The following is a 15,283-nucleotide window of genomic DNA, read 5'->3' as shown; positions in this document are numbered from 1 at the left end:
TAGAAGATAGGATTTGGGATGTTTTCACTATAAAGACATATTAAATACCTGAAAGAACAAACGTGTCCTAATTAGATATTACACAATGTATACATGTGATGAAACATCACATACTATCCCATAAATACACAAGATTTTTGTTAATTTTTTCAAAAAATAATTCAAAAAAGAGAACACAGTATAAGATTTGTTTTTAAATTCTCATTTTCACTTCAGATCCAAAATGTAGAATTTTAAACAAATTCTATTATACTTAAAGTGAACTTAAGGGAACAGACTCAATAAGAGTTATTCTACCAAATGTTTAAAGTATATTTTTTGGCTAGAAACACTATAAAGGGCATAATTCTATGAAACAAACTACATTTTGCAATTCAGTAGTCATCTTAGTCATTAAAGCATCCTTGTGCATTTAAGGAAAATGATTCTAATAATTCCCAGATATATTGCATTATTTGAAACCCTGTCCTGTGTAATTTCCATTGCATTAAGTGGTAGCAGTAAAAATGAAAATGATGTCTCATAATTTATTGATGGCCTGTATTATTTTGTTGCTGGATTAAGAAAATAAGGGGCCAGCGCCACGGCTCACTAGGCTAATCCTCTGCCTTGCGGCGCCGGCACACTGGGTTCTAGTCCCGGTCAGGGCGCCAGATTCTGTCCCGGTTGCCCCTCTTCCAGGCCAGCTCTCTGCTGTGGCCAGGGAGTGCAGTGGAGGATGGCCCAAGTGCTTGGGCCCTGCACCCCACGGGAGACCAGGATAAGTACCTGGCTCCTGGCTTCGGATCAACGCGATGCGCCGGCTGCAGTGCCCCGGCCGCGGCGGCCATTGGAGGGTGAACCAACGGCAAAGGAAGACCTTTCTCTCTCTCTCTCTCTCTCTCTCACTGTCCACTCTGCCTGTCAAAAAATAAAATAAAAATAAAAATAAAAAAAAAGAATAAGGAAGGAAGGAGGAGGGTGGAAAATATCATTATGCTCATAAACATGTATACATGAAATACATGAAATTTGTTCATCTTATATAAATAGAAAAAACAGTTCATATAATTTTCACATAATTTAATAGATTGAACATATTTTCTGGCTGACACACTTTATTTGGTTTTGAGTGACTCTTAATGTTTGCACTTGGGTATGAACCAACAGTTCATCAAAGGACAGTTGTCCATTTCCGTTAAGGAACCATGATCTGTGCATGGTAACAGGTTTTCACCTGAGTCCAACATGAATAAGAAGGAATAAAACTCAAAATCTGAAACACTGGACCACTTGTTCACTTGGCAGTGACTAGCTTTATTTTTTTGCAATGTTATGGGAATTGCATCACATACTTTTGGAGGAATGGTCCAAAGATAGTTGTGATGAAAATTTGGTCCACTGGGTTGAACTTTCATGGATACACATTAACTCGGGCCATGAAGATAAATGAGTGCGAACATGGAGAGTTGTGAGCCTCAAAGTCTTGCAGGAATTATGGAAATGCAGGTAAAGCTGATAAACCTGTGGCATGCACCACCTTCTAGGAAGTGTGATCTAAGGAAACTGAATGACTAGGCCCTGTGAGGGGCTGGGTTGGGGAGGGGTGGTTTGTGCTCATGTATGCATGTGTGCACTGCACTTCCTTTGGAGACAGAGTGCAGTGCACTCCCCACAGAAGCAGAATGATTATTGAATAAATTCATGTAGATAAACACACAGATGTACTATGTTGGCGATGCATCCACAGGCAAGCAAAGGACAGTCAAATTTCTAAGCTGCTGCAAAGCACCTATCTTTGGCTTAAAGATTAAGATTCTCAATTGTTTTCAATACATTCAAGAAGCTTTATCAATGTCTATATAAATTACAATTGAATGTAAAATGAGGACAATCTTTGCCTCAGATTTTCCTTGCACTTTGAAGTAATTTGGGAAAAGAACTTCAAAAGACCATATCTACAATTATAATAAAAAATATTTATTATAAAAATCATCACATTTCTCTATACAAAGCCTAAAGACAAAAACACAATTCCGACATTAATAATTTAAGTGGGCCTGAGCATTCAGTATCTCTATTGGAATCCTAAAGCTCTTCCACAGATTTCACAAATATCAATGCAGACTACTCTACAGACTCCACTACACTGTTGATGTTATTGAGATACTAACATTTCATTCTTCAGTATTTTCAAGATGATGCACAGTGTTTGGGTTAATTAATCAATTGCTTTAAATCTTTGGTAAATACAAGAATTTACATGCAAAAAAAATTTAGCTTAAATTTCAGTAAAAAACAAAACAAGTACCTTATTGCAAACAGTTTTGTATAATCAATAAATGTATGAGCTGGAGTTCCACCACCAAGAAAAGTCACTGTGTAGGACTTCTGATGATAAAATCTGAAATCTACAACGAACAGTTGAGGGTTCTATTGCCACTTCCAAAAGCACCACAACGCCTGGCCTCATAACATTAAACACCAATGTTAAGTTTAACGTATAACAGTACTGATTATTTTATAATGCAGAAAAATCCTAGTTTTTTATATGACAGTTTAAACACTAATTTGACACATGATTTTATCTACTAAGAGTCTGGTAAGAGTGAGTGATTCAGAGAACTCACATTGTTGTGAAAGTCAGCGATTCATCCTCTCACCAATAATTCATTCATGGGAGTACAGAGCACTCCTTGGAATAGTCGGGGTGGGGGGGCGGGAATGGATGCCTGCCTTCTTCCTTCTCCTTTCTCCTCATCATCCCTCCTTTCATTTTTCTATCTTTTCTCAATCTGCACGAGTGACATGCCAACCTGCAGATTACACACCTTAATTCTCTCAAAGTATCATATACATTACGACTTTCAACCATTCCCTGTTAATCTCAACAATCTCAAATGAAAGAATCCTGGCCCAAGAATCTCTCACTTCCAGGTTATTTGTTAAATAATACTCTAAGAAGTATTTGCATTCTGATACTCTTGATCCACTTGACAATTCAAAACTTTCTTACAGGCATGTTAATGCTGGAGTGTAGAGAATATGATATATCCAAAAAAATATTTTTAAACCTAGAAAATGATGCCCTTGGATTATTACAGTTTCAGGGTACAGAATAGCCCTTTCTACCAAGAAAGTTCTGAATACATAATTTCTTTTCCAAACATTGATTTTTCTGATCTAGTTTTTTCCTTTTATAAAGAAAGCAGGATAAGGTATATTCCTGCTGTCACTTCGGAAAGTCTTCTCTCCCCAACTCACAACATCCTCAGTTCAGTGCACATGGAACAATTCACCCAAGACGAGGCACCTGGCACGGGTAAGTGTTCACTTATTGTGTGAAGTGTGGACAGGGAAAGCAGCATAGTAAAGGAGCGGTGTTGGTCAGAAGAGGCTGGCTTCTGCGTTTTCACATAGGCGCAATGCCTTGGCTGCAACTTTGAACAAAGTGCTTGGACTCATTCCTCCTCATTCAAAGGGAACGTTGCTTTAGTCACCCTAGAATACATAAATATAAATGACCTGTACATTTATACACACTTCTAATCGCCTAGTGTAAACTAAACACTAATCCGCTGCAAGGCAGAAAAATGCTGGTGTTTGATAGTTAATAAATACCAACATCCTTTAATGTCAACAAGCGGCCTGAAGTACCAGTCCAGCGAAGCTGCTAACTTCTGTCTCCATGGTTGCTCCCTTTCCCACTCTTGCAGATCCTGGGTTGGAAACAGGATCATTTCTTCTTCAGGATTTAATATTAACACACAAAGTTATTCTATGTTAGCAAAACAAGGAGCTGGCTGGCTGTTAACTCCTGTAGTCCTGCCCTATGCTCTGGGCGGTCACAGACGTGAGCTCCATTCTTCATTGGCTCAAGGTTCTGATGAAAACGTTTTTGTCGCTGTTCTTGAAGACGCACAAGTTCACACACAAACCTTCAGGAAGCAGCACTGGCCCAGACCCACTTTGATCCCCTAAAGAGTCCTGAGTGTTCCTCTTCATGCGGCCACTTTCTCCTTTGCCAAGTTCTTTGGTTCCTTGCTTGGTATACACCAGTCATCAGCCTCAGAGCTCATCTGATAATGTTTGAAGGCTGACTTGTTAAAGACTGGGAGTTTTTCTACAGACTCAGAAGATAAAGCCTGAAAGAAAAGGGGACAAAATATCAAACCAAAGAAATCAGCAAGGCATAATATATACCAGAAATAACTGTTCAAATTACAGCCAGAGGCAATTATCTAAGCATTCAAATATACTATTTAACTCACTTATTATGAGTATAATAAGGCCACAGCGTGCTAGGCACGTTAGGAAACAAAACTAAAAAATAACTAACTATACATCACAGTGACTGAAATGGTACATATGCAACTGTAAATTAGGGAATGGAGTTTGTGCTCAACATTTGCACGAGTCTTTTGATCCTGCTGATGTGACAGATTAAAAGCAAGCTATATTTTCCAGGAAAACCTCCATAACTGTGATAAAATGAGAGTTCTAATCTGACACTGTTCATCTATTGTCTCCTCCAGTGCTTTGAAGACTTTTGCTCATTTAAGAGATGAATACATTTACTATTTCAGAGGGTCAAAGACCATTCTGGCAAATAACTGCAGTGCACAAAATGAGAGCCTGGAATCTTAGTTGCTCATGTCTGTAAACATACTTTTTTTTCAGTTGAATAGATGACAAATGATTAACAGAATCAGGACAGTGATCTTAAAAAGTAAATCAAGACTTTATCAAAAAGAGAAAAAACATGTACCAAAGTTCAAAGTTCAAACATGAAGTTCCTGGCATCTCACTGGCAATTTGTTAGCAGTCAGCTTGCTTTTTCCCGGATTCCAAATGAGGTCATCTTAAGACCTTGCCTATTTTGATATTTCTTGTTTTCTAAGCTAGGATATTATTAGCATACATTTCCCACAAGTTTAAGTGAAACAAAGGGTGTGGCTGCTCCTACAGAAGCCAAGAAGTTGCCTTAAAAATGTCACACAAGCATGTCCTCACTCTGAAACTTTGTTAATTGGCTTCTTGGGCAACAACTTTGCTTTCCAGAGGTGGGTAACATGGCCCAGCTTTCTATTTGGTAAGTTACCATGCCGGTTAACATGTGCACACACCCAAACAGGAAACAGAGTGACTCGTGGTGGTCATCATTTGCATTAACGCACTTTGAAGAATTCACTTTGAACTACAGAACTCAAGGCCAGGAGCAGGCGCGATTGTTCTAGAAATACAGCTTCTCTCTCGATTTCAAAGGATACCTTTAAGTAGATGATGGCATCTGTTCCATATCCCGACAAAGAATAAAGATTCAGATCTCCTTGAAAGTACTTGGCGTAGAGACGAGAAATTGGTAACCCGTAACCGAAACCAGCCTAGAGGAAGGAGACCAATTATGGGTAAAGAAGCGGCCGTGATCACTGTAACCCAACAGGAGTTCCCACCCACGCGGACATGGACATCCCTGTGCTTCCATCCACAGATTCCTTGTAGGACTGTCTCGCCGTGTTCAGCTCGCTTTACCGCTCTTTCTCCTATTCGTCATTCCCAAGTGAAGCACACTGACTGCCTGGCCCGATCCCTTCCTTGGAACCCTTGCTCTACGTGAAGAAGTAGGTGGTAAAGGCGGATTAAACCCCGTGACTGGGCTTACCAGAGGAGCGTTCCGGGAATTGTCCATCACGGGCGTTGGCGCGGTGGAGTATGTGTAACTGAAGAGGCGGTCAGTGATCCTCAGGGGGACCCCTCCTCCCCTGTCTGAAATCTGAAACCAGCAAGGAAGCCATCAGAACCGCACACTGGGCACGGCGTGCATCTGTCTACAAAAACGCCTTCATGCAAGTCAGGGGGTGCCTATGACTTGGACCTACTGAAAAGCGGAGTGCTTTTTTACTATTTACACTTCGAAACTCTCTCAAGAGACACCCAGGAGTGCGAACGCTTACCTTAATGGTGAGGTCTTCTTTTCCCAGGACGACAATCACCTCGATGGGGGTGAGGGAAGGCCAGTTTTCCTGGTGCTCCACAGTCGCCCTCATTGCATTCTAAAGGGAAGGAAGCCACGAGGAATTCAACAACAGAGGGATGAGGCACATCTAGAACTGTGCTTAGGTTTTAATTAAAAGCACAGAGGGTAGCTCCAAGTCCCTGTTTCTTACAGTTCAGTAGGAAAACAACTCTGTAAATAGCCACTTATGGATGTGTTGTGCAGGACATATATTGAAGAATATTCATTTACTATGTAATACAGCTCACGGGAGTAATGGCTAATGGAAAAGCAGTTCTGCTAGCTGTCAACTTCTTATTTGTAAGCTTAATTTAAATGTAGAAATTGGTTTTTATAGCCCATTTCCTAGCTCTCCCTTTTCTGTCTTTCCATTTCATTTTATATCCAAGCACCAGACTGTTACATAACGAATGAACAGTGAATCATTGAACCAATTTATTGGCTTTTATAAAATCTGCTAGGAAAAGTTTGTTCCTATTTAAAAGAACAGTCAATAATTATAAATTAAATTTCAATTTACATTTTATTATCCTCTTAACTTTTGCCAGTGGTGGTGAAATAATTCCATGAATTGGATCATTCAGTTTAAAAACAAATTGGGGCCAGCGCTGTGGCATAGCCAGTAAAGCCACTGCCTGCAGTGCTGGCATCCTGCATGGGCGCTGGTTTGAGTCCCGGCTGCTCCACTTCCAATCCAGCTCTCTGCTATGGCTTGGGAAAGCAGTGGGGGATGACCCAAGTCCTTGAGTCCCTGCACCCATGTCGGAGACTCTCCTGGCTTCAGATGAGCGCCAGCTCCTGCCGTTGTGGCTATTTGGGAAGTGAACCAGAGGATAGGAGACCTTTCTCTTTCTCTGCCTCTGCTTTTCAAATAAAAGAAATAGATCTTTTAAAAAAATCTTTAAATAATAAATGAATGACTGAAGGGGTTGGCACTGTGGCATAGCAGATTAAGCCTCCGCCTGCAGTGCCAACATCCCATATGGTCACCGGTTTGAGTCCAGGCTGCTCCTTTTCTGATCTAGCGCTCTGCTAATGTGCCTGGGAAAGCAGTAGAAGATGGCCCAAGTGCTTGGGCCCCTGCACCCATGTGGGAGACCTGGAAAAAGCTCCTGGCTTCAGATCAGCTCAGCTCTGGCTGTTGTGGCCATTTGGAGAAAGAACCAGCAGATGGAAGACTTCTTTCTCTCCCTCTCTCTAACTCTGCCTCTCAAATAAAGAAAATAAATCGTTGAAAAATTAATCAATGAAAAATATCCTTTGTCCTTTAACACAGAACAAACGCATGTTTTCAGTCTATTGGCTGAATGTCAGATACAGGTTTGGTTTATTTAACCTATTTCTTCTCTAACAACCTTCTGGTTATTTTATCTGCTTTTTGATTTCTATACAATATTACGTTCTAGTCATTAACTGAGTTGAAATAAAATAGATCAGATGATTACAGTATAATCACTACCTCATTATCAGTAATATAAGAATACATTAGGAAACAGTTGGTTCTGTCAAAATTAGAAGCAAATTAAACTTTTAAAAGACTTCTTCCTCTCCACTTAACAGGACTACTGGGAAACATAAAGCTTCAGGAGTTTTTCTAATTTTTAGTTGAAGTTCAGTTTTAGTTTGATCTTAAAAACCCATGAGAAGATATGATTCTTAGTACCTGGTTAGCCCAGACCAGAAACACCTGCATATGCTGAAAGCCTGTTAGAAAAGCAAAGTGATGGACCTAGAGAATTAAAATCTCTGGGACAGAGCCCAAAAAATATGTGTGGTAACAGCCCCTCCAGGGGATTCTAGTACACATTAAAATTAGAAAAACACTACTCTGTACACAATGAACCAGGATACTCTTCCCTCCTCCGGCTTATTATTTAGAATCAATGTGCCAAGACCTACTCAATCAGGACTTGCTTTTTACCAGAGTTCCCAAGTGATCACGGAAGGAACCGACTGTCCTGAGCTGATTCTACACTCGGAACAGGGCCATGCCGCCTACAGTTGTCCTGGACCTGACCCTCTGAGTTTGGAGTTAGACTAGGCTGTGGGGGTGCAAGGGAACACAGCCTCATTCCCTGAAGCGTGCAGCTTATGCCCTTCCTTTAGGGAGTGGATCCATGACTGGTGCTTTGTTGGACAGCTGGAGAAATAATGGGAGCATCTTCTCGGCACTGAGCCTTGAGAGGTCATGACTCACACTGTGCGTTCCCAAACGCGTGCTGATACTAAAATGAGCTGCCTGCACTCTTTCAGATGTTGACTGTTTAGCTTTTTTTCTCTTAGGACCACATGTATATTCCTGGGAGAAGATATTGAGGCTGCTTTTTGGCAGGGCCAGGATAAAGGAAATAAAAATCTGACTTGTGACCTTTTTCTAACGACAGGATTGCCGTCTGTGTGAAGGGTCGTACCTTGAATAGCTCAAAGAGCATGTGATGAAGGTGAGAAGGCACGTACACGATGTGGATGGGCTGGCCTGGAAATTTTCCTGGAAAAATCAAGTTTGTTTAGAATTGAGAAATATTTCACTAAAAGAAAGCTCAATTTCTATTCGATAAATATCATAGACTTACATAGGGTTGGAAAATTCCTGATTGCCCCATCCCGAATAGTCTGCCCTAGAAATTTCTCAAACAGCAAACACAATAGCAAAATGCTGCTACAGTTGCTGCCTGTATCTAGTGCTCTGTGATTAATTTTGTATTTCTCTAAAAAAGTATAAAGTAAGATGACCTGTCAAACAATGGCCTTATAAATTAGATTATATGTGTGATCTGTGTCTATGTTCTGTGTTTATACTGGGCAATAACAGAATTATATGCATTTTCAGATAGAAACCTACACTTATAACACTGAAATTAACACTCTAATTTTCATTTTTTAATATACAGATATGTCTTGATTTTTCTTGGCTTTTGTATCACCTAAACATTAAATCTTATGTGCTATATATGCTTAGGTTTCACCAAGAGGCTAAAGAAAACAGAAACAAAAACCTCCCAATACTGTTTGGAAAGAAAAATAAAAGGATTATTCTTTGATGTCCCAGGCCTTGGCAAAGTTTGAATTGGAAAACACAAGGTCTGGCACAATCCCTCTTTATTTTATCAAACAGTTCAAGCAGTTCATCTACAAGAATTATGCAACAGTGCTGTTTATCATTAGAGATGTTTTTCAGTCTTGTACAACTACTTTTAGTTTGGCATTCACTTACATTTGTACATCCCCATTTATGAGTTAGGCAAATCTTAACTTGACTAACAAGAATTGTCCCTGCATAAACATTTCTTGGGAAAGTTGTTCACTTTCAATGGAAAGAAGACAGTCCAACTTCAGTATATTGTTTTGCTTTGTGATGCAACTATCTTCTAGAACAGGCTGTCTTAGGCTAAAAAGAGTGCCGTGCATTCTTTGTGTAATCAGTGTGGGAAGACCTTGCCTTTGCTGAGATCTTAGAGTTGAAGACTGTAACGCATGTTCTGATCCAAAAAGTGGTACCACTCACAGTTGTGAGTGTGTGAAGAATATTTCACATGTTTTCTATCCTCTTATAAATTATAAGCAACCAGTTTTGTTAGCCATAGGCATAACTGTTGCACACCAGTTCATTCATCCTACATAACTGACACTTTTCATCTATTGAACAGCAACACTGCATTTCCCCTCCGTACAGCCAGTCCCTGGCCACCATTCTACTCTCTGCTGCCATCTGACTATTTTAGACACCTCACGTAACTGGAGTCATGTAGTATTTGTCCTTCTGTGACTGAATGGTTTCTTACGGTGACATTTAAAGTATTCTGTTTTTAAGTCCTATACGTAATCTCTTCGGGGGATAGTCTCATTGCCTAAGTGGTTCTCTTTATTCCTCATATTCTAGTTTTCTTTTGATCTCTTCATCACTCGGATTCTACAGTAAACAGTCTGTCCTTGATCTAAGATTTTTGGAACCCAAGTGCTCTTTAAACTCAGATTATTTGTTCAAATTATTTTTCCAAATGAGTCATCATTAGCAATTGAATAAGTGCAATTGGGATTTTCCCATTGAGATAGTAAAAAAGAACTTTGACTTCAAAAAAGTTATAATTTCTAGATAAGTTCAGAAAAGAAAGAAAAACACCAAAGTTACTTGTGAGAGTGGAGAACACTGAATTTTTCGTAACTTAAAATGTTTCAGAATACGGAATCATTCATAAGTTAAAACATACTTCATTTATAGCTTACCATTCACTTGTGTGAGCTTTAATTCTGGAGATGTTAAGTAATACTGGTCACAGAGCATCTTTGAAGACTCAAAGGCATCTGAAACAGAAGTTTTTGGTTTTTGTAACAATAATTTATGCCAAGTAGAGTTCCCACATGTTCTTAGGTGCCCACTCCCCTTAGTCCAAAATAGCCACTAGCATACAGGTTTGTGTATATGAAAAAATACATTTTGAATATTTACTGAATAAAAACTCAAGATGGCATTTAAGCTCTACCAAAAGGAATATGTGCACCCCAGTAATCAAAAATGATGAAGATGGCACACTCATCACATGTGTTTGGATTTTTTATGTTATAAATGAATTTTTATATTATAAATTATATTTATAAATGTTTGTGCTTTTGACTCTCAAGAGCAAAGGATCTCAATGGTAGCATTCATAAAAACATCAGTGGGACACTGTGAATATGAATTCATCCACAGAGCCACCTCAAATATAGATATGCCAATCACATATTGCACATTTTCAAAAAGGGAAATGCAGAAATCTAGAAATTACCTTGGACCACAGCTGCTACATCACAGTTTGGATCAATGCTTCCAATATGGCTTGGGTTTCCTGTTTGTGCATCACTAAATATAAGAACTGTTGAAAAATAAACAAATTTTATAAAGATTAGGCTAATAATTAGAGCCACGACTGAGAAAGAATGTGATCCACTGACATGTGAAACATCTAGCTAAAGGTGGCTTATGTCACATGCCCATGTCAATCTGTCATGATCGCACTGAGCTTACTTACTGTGCTGGTTCATCAACATCCGAGTAGATATACGGTTCATGTAAAATCGATCCAAAAAATACTGGAGATTTTGGTTGGTGATTGGGTCCACTGTACAGGCATCTTTATACTCAATGATTCCTTGTGCCATCGTAGGAACTACATTATGGTGTCTATTTCGAACTTTGATGAGCGTATCTACAAAGCTGAGCCATAATATTGATGGTTAATGAAAGGTCAAATAAATTTCATTTACTTCTGTTCCTTAGATTACTTCAAAGAGGGCTAAAGCCCTTTCTGTGGCACCCATCCAAGCAAATCTTACCAGGGCTCTCTACAGATTCTTCCAACACAGTAGAGGAGGTAGTTTCATAAACTGATGTATTTTGCTTCTGGTTTACGTGTGAAACTACTCGCTCTGTGATTGGTGCATTCATTACAGGTGTTCATTAAGCCCTCTTTCTTATTTTTACTTGTTTATTTTTTATAAAATATTTGTTTTTTCCTACAGACATGTAAGGTAGGAAAATGAGGCTTCCCAGCTCATGCAGGCCTGACAGTATCCTCAGTAGGGCTAAGCTGGGTCTCCAACCCTGGCTGGGAAGGAGACCCACAGCCCCAAGGGAGGCAGGCTTTGGCCTTCTCTTTAAGATAATAATAATTAAAGATGATTCTAGAATACCTCTGCAGAACAGACTTTTGACAGATTTAGGAAAGATTCTTGTGTAGGTAGCTAGAAACTGCCAGTTACTCAGAAAACGTTTCATCTCCAATGATGCTGGAATGTGTTAAAGTTACACAGCAAAACCTTCCTGCAAATCTAACTCTCAGATCAAATTTATAAAAGTAGTTTCCTTTTTTAAAAAAGTGTCCTCTAGATTTCTTCTTGGTATCAGTTTCCTACTGTGTTCTTTAACTTCTAACAACTGACAAGCCAAAACTCATCACTGGAGTAGTGAACTATTATTCAGCGTTAGAGTTCTGTAAATATGGGTCTAAAACTATCTTAGGAGTATGTCTAAAATAGCCAAAATTTAACAAAGATATTCTAACACGTAGAACTTACTCTGATAAAGCTTTCTGGTCATCTGGACTTTTCTCATGAAATTCTACCAAATCCATCAGGCTCTGGATATACCTGTAAAGTGACAGGTGTGTTTTAAGCTTTAGCATCAACAGTCAGATCCACATGGCTGAGAATAGAGTGCCTTTTTGAAATGATTTGAAAACAGTAAGAATACTGTTTAAAATTAAAACATTCCTTCAGAACACATGAAAACAATATGTTAACATCTTTAGAGGCTGATGTTGTGGTGCAGTAGGTTAAGCCTCCACTGGCAGTGCTGACATCCCATATGGGCGCTGTTTCAAGTCCTGGCTGCTCTATTTCTGATCCAGCTCCCTGCTCATGCACCTGGGAAAGCAGTGCAAGATGGCCCAAGTGCTTAGGCCCCAGAACCCATGTGGGAGACCAGAGGACGCTCCTGGCTCCTGGCTTCCACCTGGCCCAATCCCAGCCATTGTGGCCATTTGGGGAGTGAACCAGCAGATGGAAGATCTCTGTCCCTCTCTCTCCTCCTCCTTCTTCTGTATCTCTGCCTTTCAAATAAATAAATATTTAAAAACAATCTTTAAAACTAAAACTTTCAACCCTCAACTTTCTAACTTAAATTTTACTTCTGTAACTATTTTAGGACCTATTCAATTTTCTAAGGGTTTCCTTTGGCAAAGCACTTACAGACACCCCTTTTAAAAAGTTTCTTGGAAGTCTTGAATGCAGCAGTGCATACCTCAGCCTGGACGTGTGTTTCAGACTGTAATTTTCTTAGGAGTGCACATGTATCTCTTGAATCAACAAACAAAAATCTGTAGGATCCGTGGAATAGGATGAGGCTCTGCTCCCCAAAAGTCTGCTCTTCTGGGTTACCTGCTTCTCTGAGCATCAGTACCCAGATTTGCAAAATGAGATTACACTAACCGACACTGAGTGCTTACTGGTGCCAGGTACTGTTTGACATTTGTTTTTAATGGATTACTTCATTTAATTATATTCCAGCATCCCTTGCAAGCCATGTTATTTGTTCTCCTAAGTAACAGATGGCGGGTGGAGGCAGAAGCTTGAGACATTTGGCAAGGACCCCACAATTAAGAAGTGCCAGAGGCAGGATCTGAACTCACAGTCCATTCTCTTAATCACTTTGCAAGTAACCAAGATTAGACACTCTCCAAATATTTATTTAAATGTTCCTAGGCATAGGCTTTCTTTTGAGACATCAAACTCTTATGATATGAACTCTAAGGTTAGAATTGTGTGCATCAATTATTTTCAAGTTTCTTCTAGAAGCCAAAATTATATCACAAAGGAATCTACTTTTTGCGTTAAAAATGTCTGGTAAAAGCTTATAATTTCCCTATTGATAACTTACCCTAAACTACTTTTTAAAAGTTCTTTACATCTTTCAGAACTGCTCAGCGCACCTGCTTTCCAATTATGTGAATGTAGTATAAGAAGCCACACTCGAGAACTATTTTAAAACTAGAGAATTCAAAACGGGCAGCACTTACCAGCTTTTAACAAGCTGCACTGAAGAGGTATTGATTAAGCGCTCGGGGAGGATGTCAATTTCCTTCAGGATATTGGCCAGCCTCACCGGCAACTCTTGTCGCAAAAACGCAAAGGATGTTCTCTCACATGCGTTTTCGGAACCTGAAATAAATGAAATTAATGTATTTTTTGCGGAAAAAAAAGTTGATCTAAATTATGGATTGGAATGGCATTAATTATCAAACACTGATGGTGTTTATTCTCAGTGGTGGTGCTGTTTTGTGAGCCAGGTAATTCGATGACTTTCTTCTTGCATTTGTACTGGATTTATTTAGTTACTGATAGGCAGAGACGCAGAGAGGGGAAGACACCTGCCATGGGCAGAGACACTCCCCAGATGCTGGGATCGGGCGGGGACCTGGCCATCAGCGCTGCCCTGCCCAGGGGCCTGCACCGCCAGGAAGCTGGGTCCGCGGCCGGAGCCGCACATCCGCCAGGCCGTCCGCTGTGGGACTGGGGCGTGTTAAGCCGCATCGGAGGCCGTCGGTCAGGCGCGGACCGCATCGCTGGCGGCTGTTCAATGACCAGCGCAGGAGAATTCTCCCTTTCTCTCCCGAAAAGTGACGCCCGCTCTGCAGTCGGAGCAGCTGGCGATCAGATCTCAAGCTCACAGGAGAGTGCGGCGCTGGGTCCCGAGCAGGACGGACCCTTAGACATCCAAAAACCACCGGCGTTTCGCAGACGGCCAAGAGACAGGGAGTTCTGCGAGGAAGGCACAGAGGGTGCAGGGGACGAGGGGCCCAAGTCCAGCATCCGAGGCTGTGAGTCTTCTCCAAGACCCTCTGTGCCGGGAGGGAGCGAGGAGCAGAAGCTCCTGGGCCACGGCAGCAAGCGCCTGGCAGATGTGGGCAGAGAGGCGAGCAGAGCCAAGCCCGGACGGCCCGGCACCTGCAGGGCGGCCGGGGGCGCTGACCGGCAGACAGTGGCCAGAGCTGGGGAAGAGCAGGCTGGGCCGGCCTCGCGGCCCCGCTGCAAAGTGGACCTCGGTGGTCTCCGCTCCTGAAAGTTCAGGCAACTCCCCAGCCCCGGGGCCCCGCTCTTACCAAAGTCCAGCAGCTGCTTCATGGACAGCGGGGAAGGGCTGTAGCGCGAGAAGTGCTCCACCTCTCGGGGCACCAGGCTGGCGCCGCTCAGCGAGCCGGCGCTGCGCATCACGAAGCGGGCAGCCTTCATCCTGACGTCCCCCGGGGCCGGGCCGGGCCGGGCAGGGGCAGCGGCTGGGGCAGGGGCTGGGGCTGGCCGGCGGGGCGACGCTCACTGCCCTGGGTGGGGCGTGCAGGTGCACGGGGCGCGGGCGGAGCTGCAGGGTCAGCGGCCGCGGCGGCTGCACACTCGGACTCCCGTCTCTCCCCGCCCGCTGCCCGCTGCGGTTTTTATTCGTCTCCCCTGCGCTCTCCCCCCACTCGCGGGGACCTGGAGAGGCGTCCTCAACTCCGGCCACGCCCGTGAGAGAGAACTTCGGGCTCCGCCCCCTGGCCGCGGTAGGCGCCCAGCGGCCCCGCGCGGTGACCACGTCTGGCCTGGCGCCGGTGCCCGGAGCTGCGAGGCGAGGGGCAGGGGGTGGGCAGCAGGCCGCGGAGGGGGGAGCGGGGCGTCGGGGGCCCCACGTCAGCCCCGGAGGAGGACGGGGCCCGTCCCGACTCGTCCTTGTTTACAGGCCCGAAGCCGTCTCAATGTCACGCGTTGCCGGCCAGA

General features: G+C 42.3%; 1 protein-coding gene across 1 annotated transcript; it reads right to left on the bottom strand.

The window, feature by feature from the left end:
- Positions 1 to 1,938: 1,938 nt before the first annotated feature.
- Positions 1,939 to 14,940, bottom strand: PDK4 (pyruvate dehydrogenase kinase 4). The gene is made up of 11 exons (XM_002713691.5): positions 14,632 to 14,940; positions 13,549 to 13,690; positions 12,050 to 12,121; positions 11,005 to 11,189; positions 10,762 to 10,848; positions 10,220 to 10,297; positions 8,407 to 8,483; positions 5,934 to 6,032; positions 5,642 to 5,752; positions 5,250 to 5,363; positions 1,939 to 4,124 (listed from the first exon to the last, which is right to left on the bottom strand). Exons 1-11 carry the CDS (start codon positions 14,759 to 14,761, stop codon positions 3,981 to 3,983), a joined length of 1,239 nt encoding a protein of 412 aa, XP_002713737.2. The 5' UTR covers positions 14,762 to 14,940; the 3' UTR covers positions 1,939 to 3,980.
- Between the last annotated feature and the right edge of the window lie 343 nt (positions 14,941 to 15,283).

Source organism: Oryctolagus cuniculus, chromosome 16 (genome assembly GCF_964237555.1).
Source record: "Oryctolagus cuniculus chromosome 16, mOryCun1.1, whole genome shotgun sequence".
Lineage (NCBI taxonomy): Eukaryota > Metazoa > Chordata > Mammalia > Lagomorpha > Leporidae > Oryctolagus > Oryctolagus cuniculus.
Note: the sequence above shows the minus strand (reverse complement) of the source record. Positions and strands in the feature narration are given on the sequence as shown.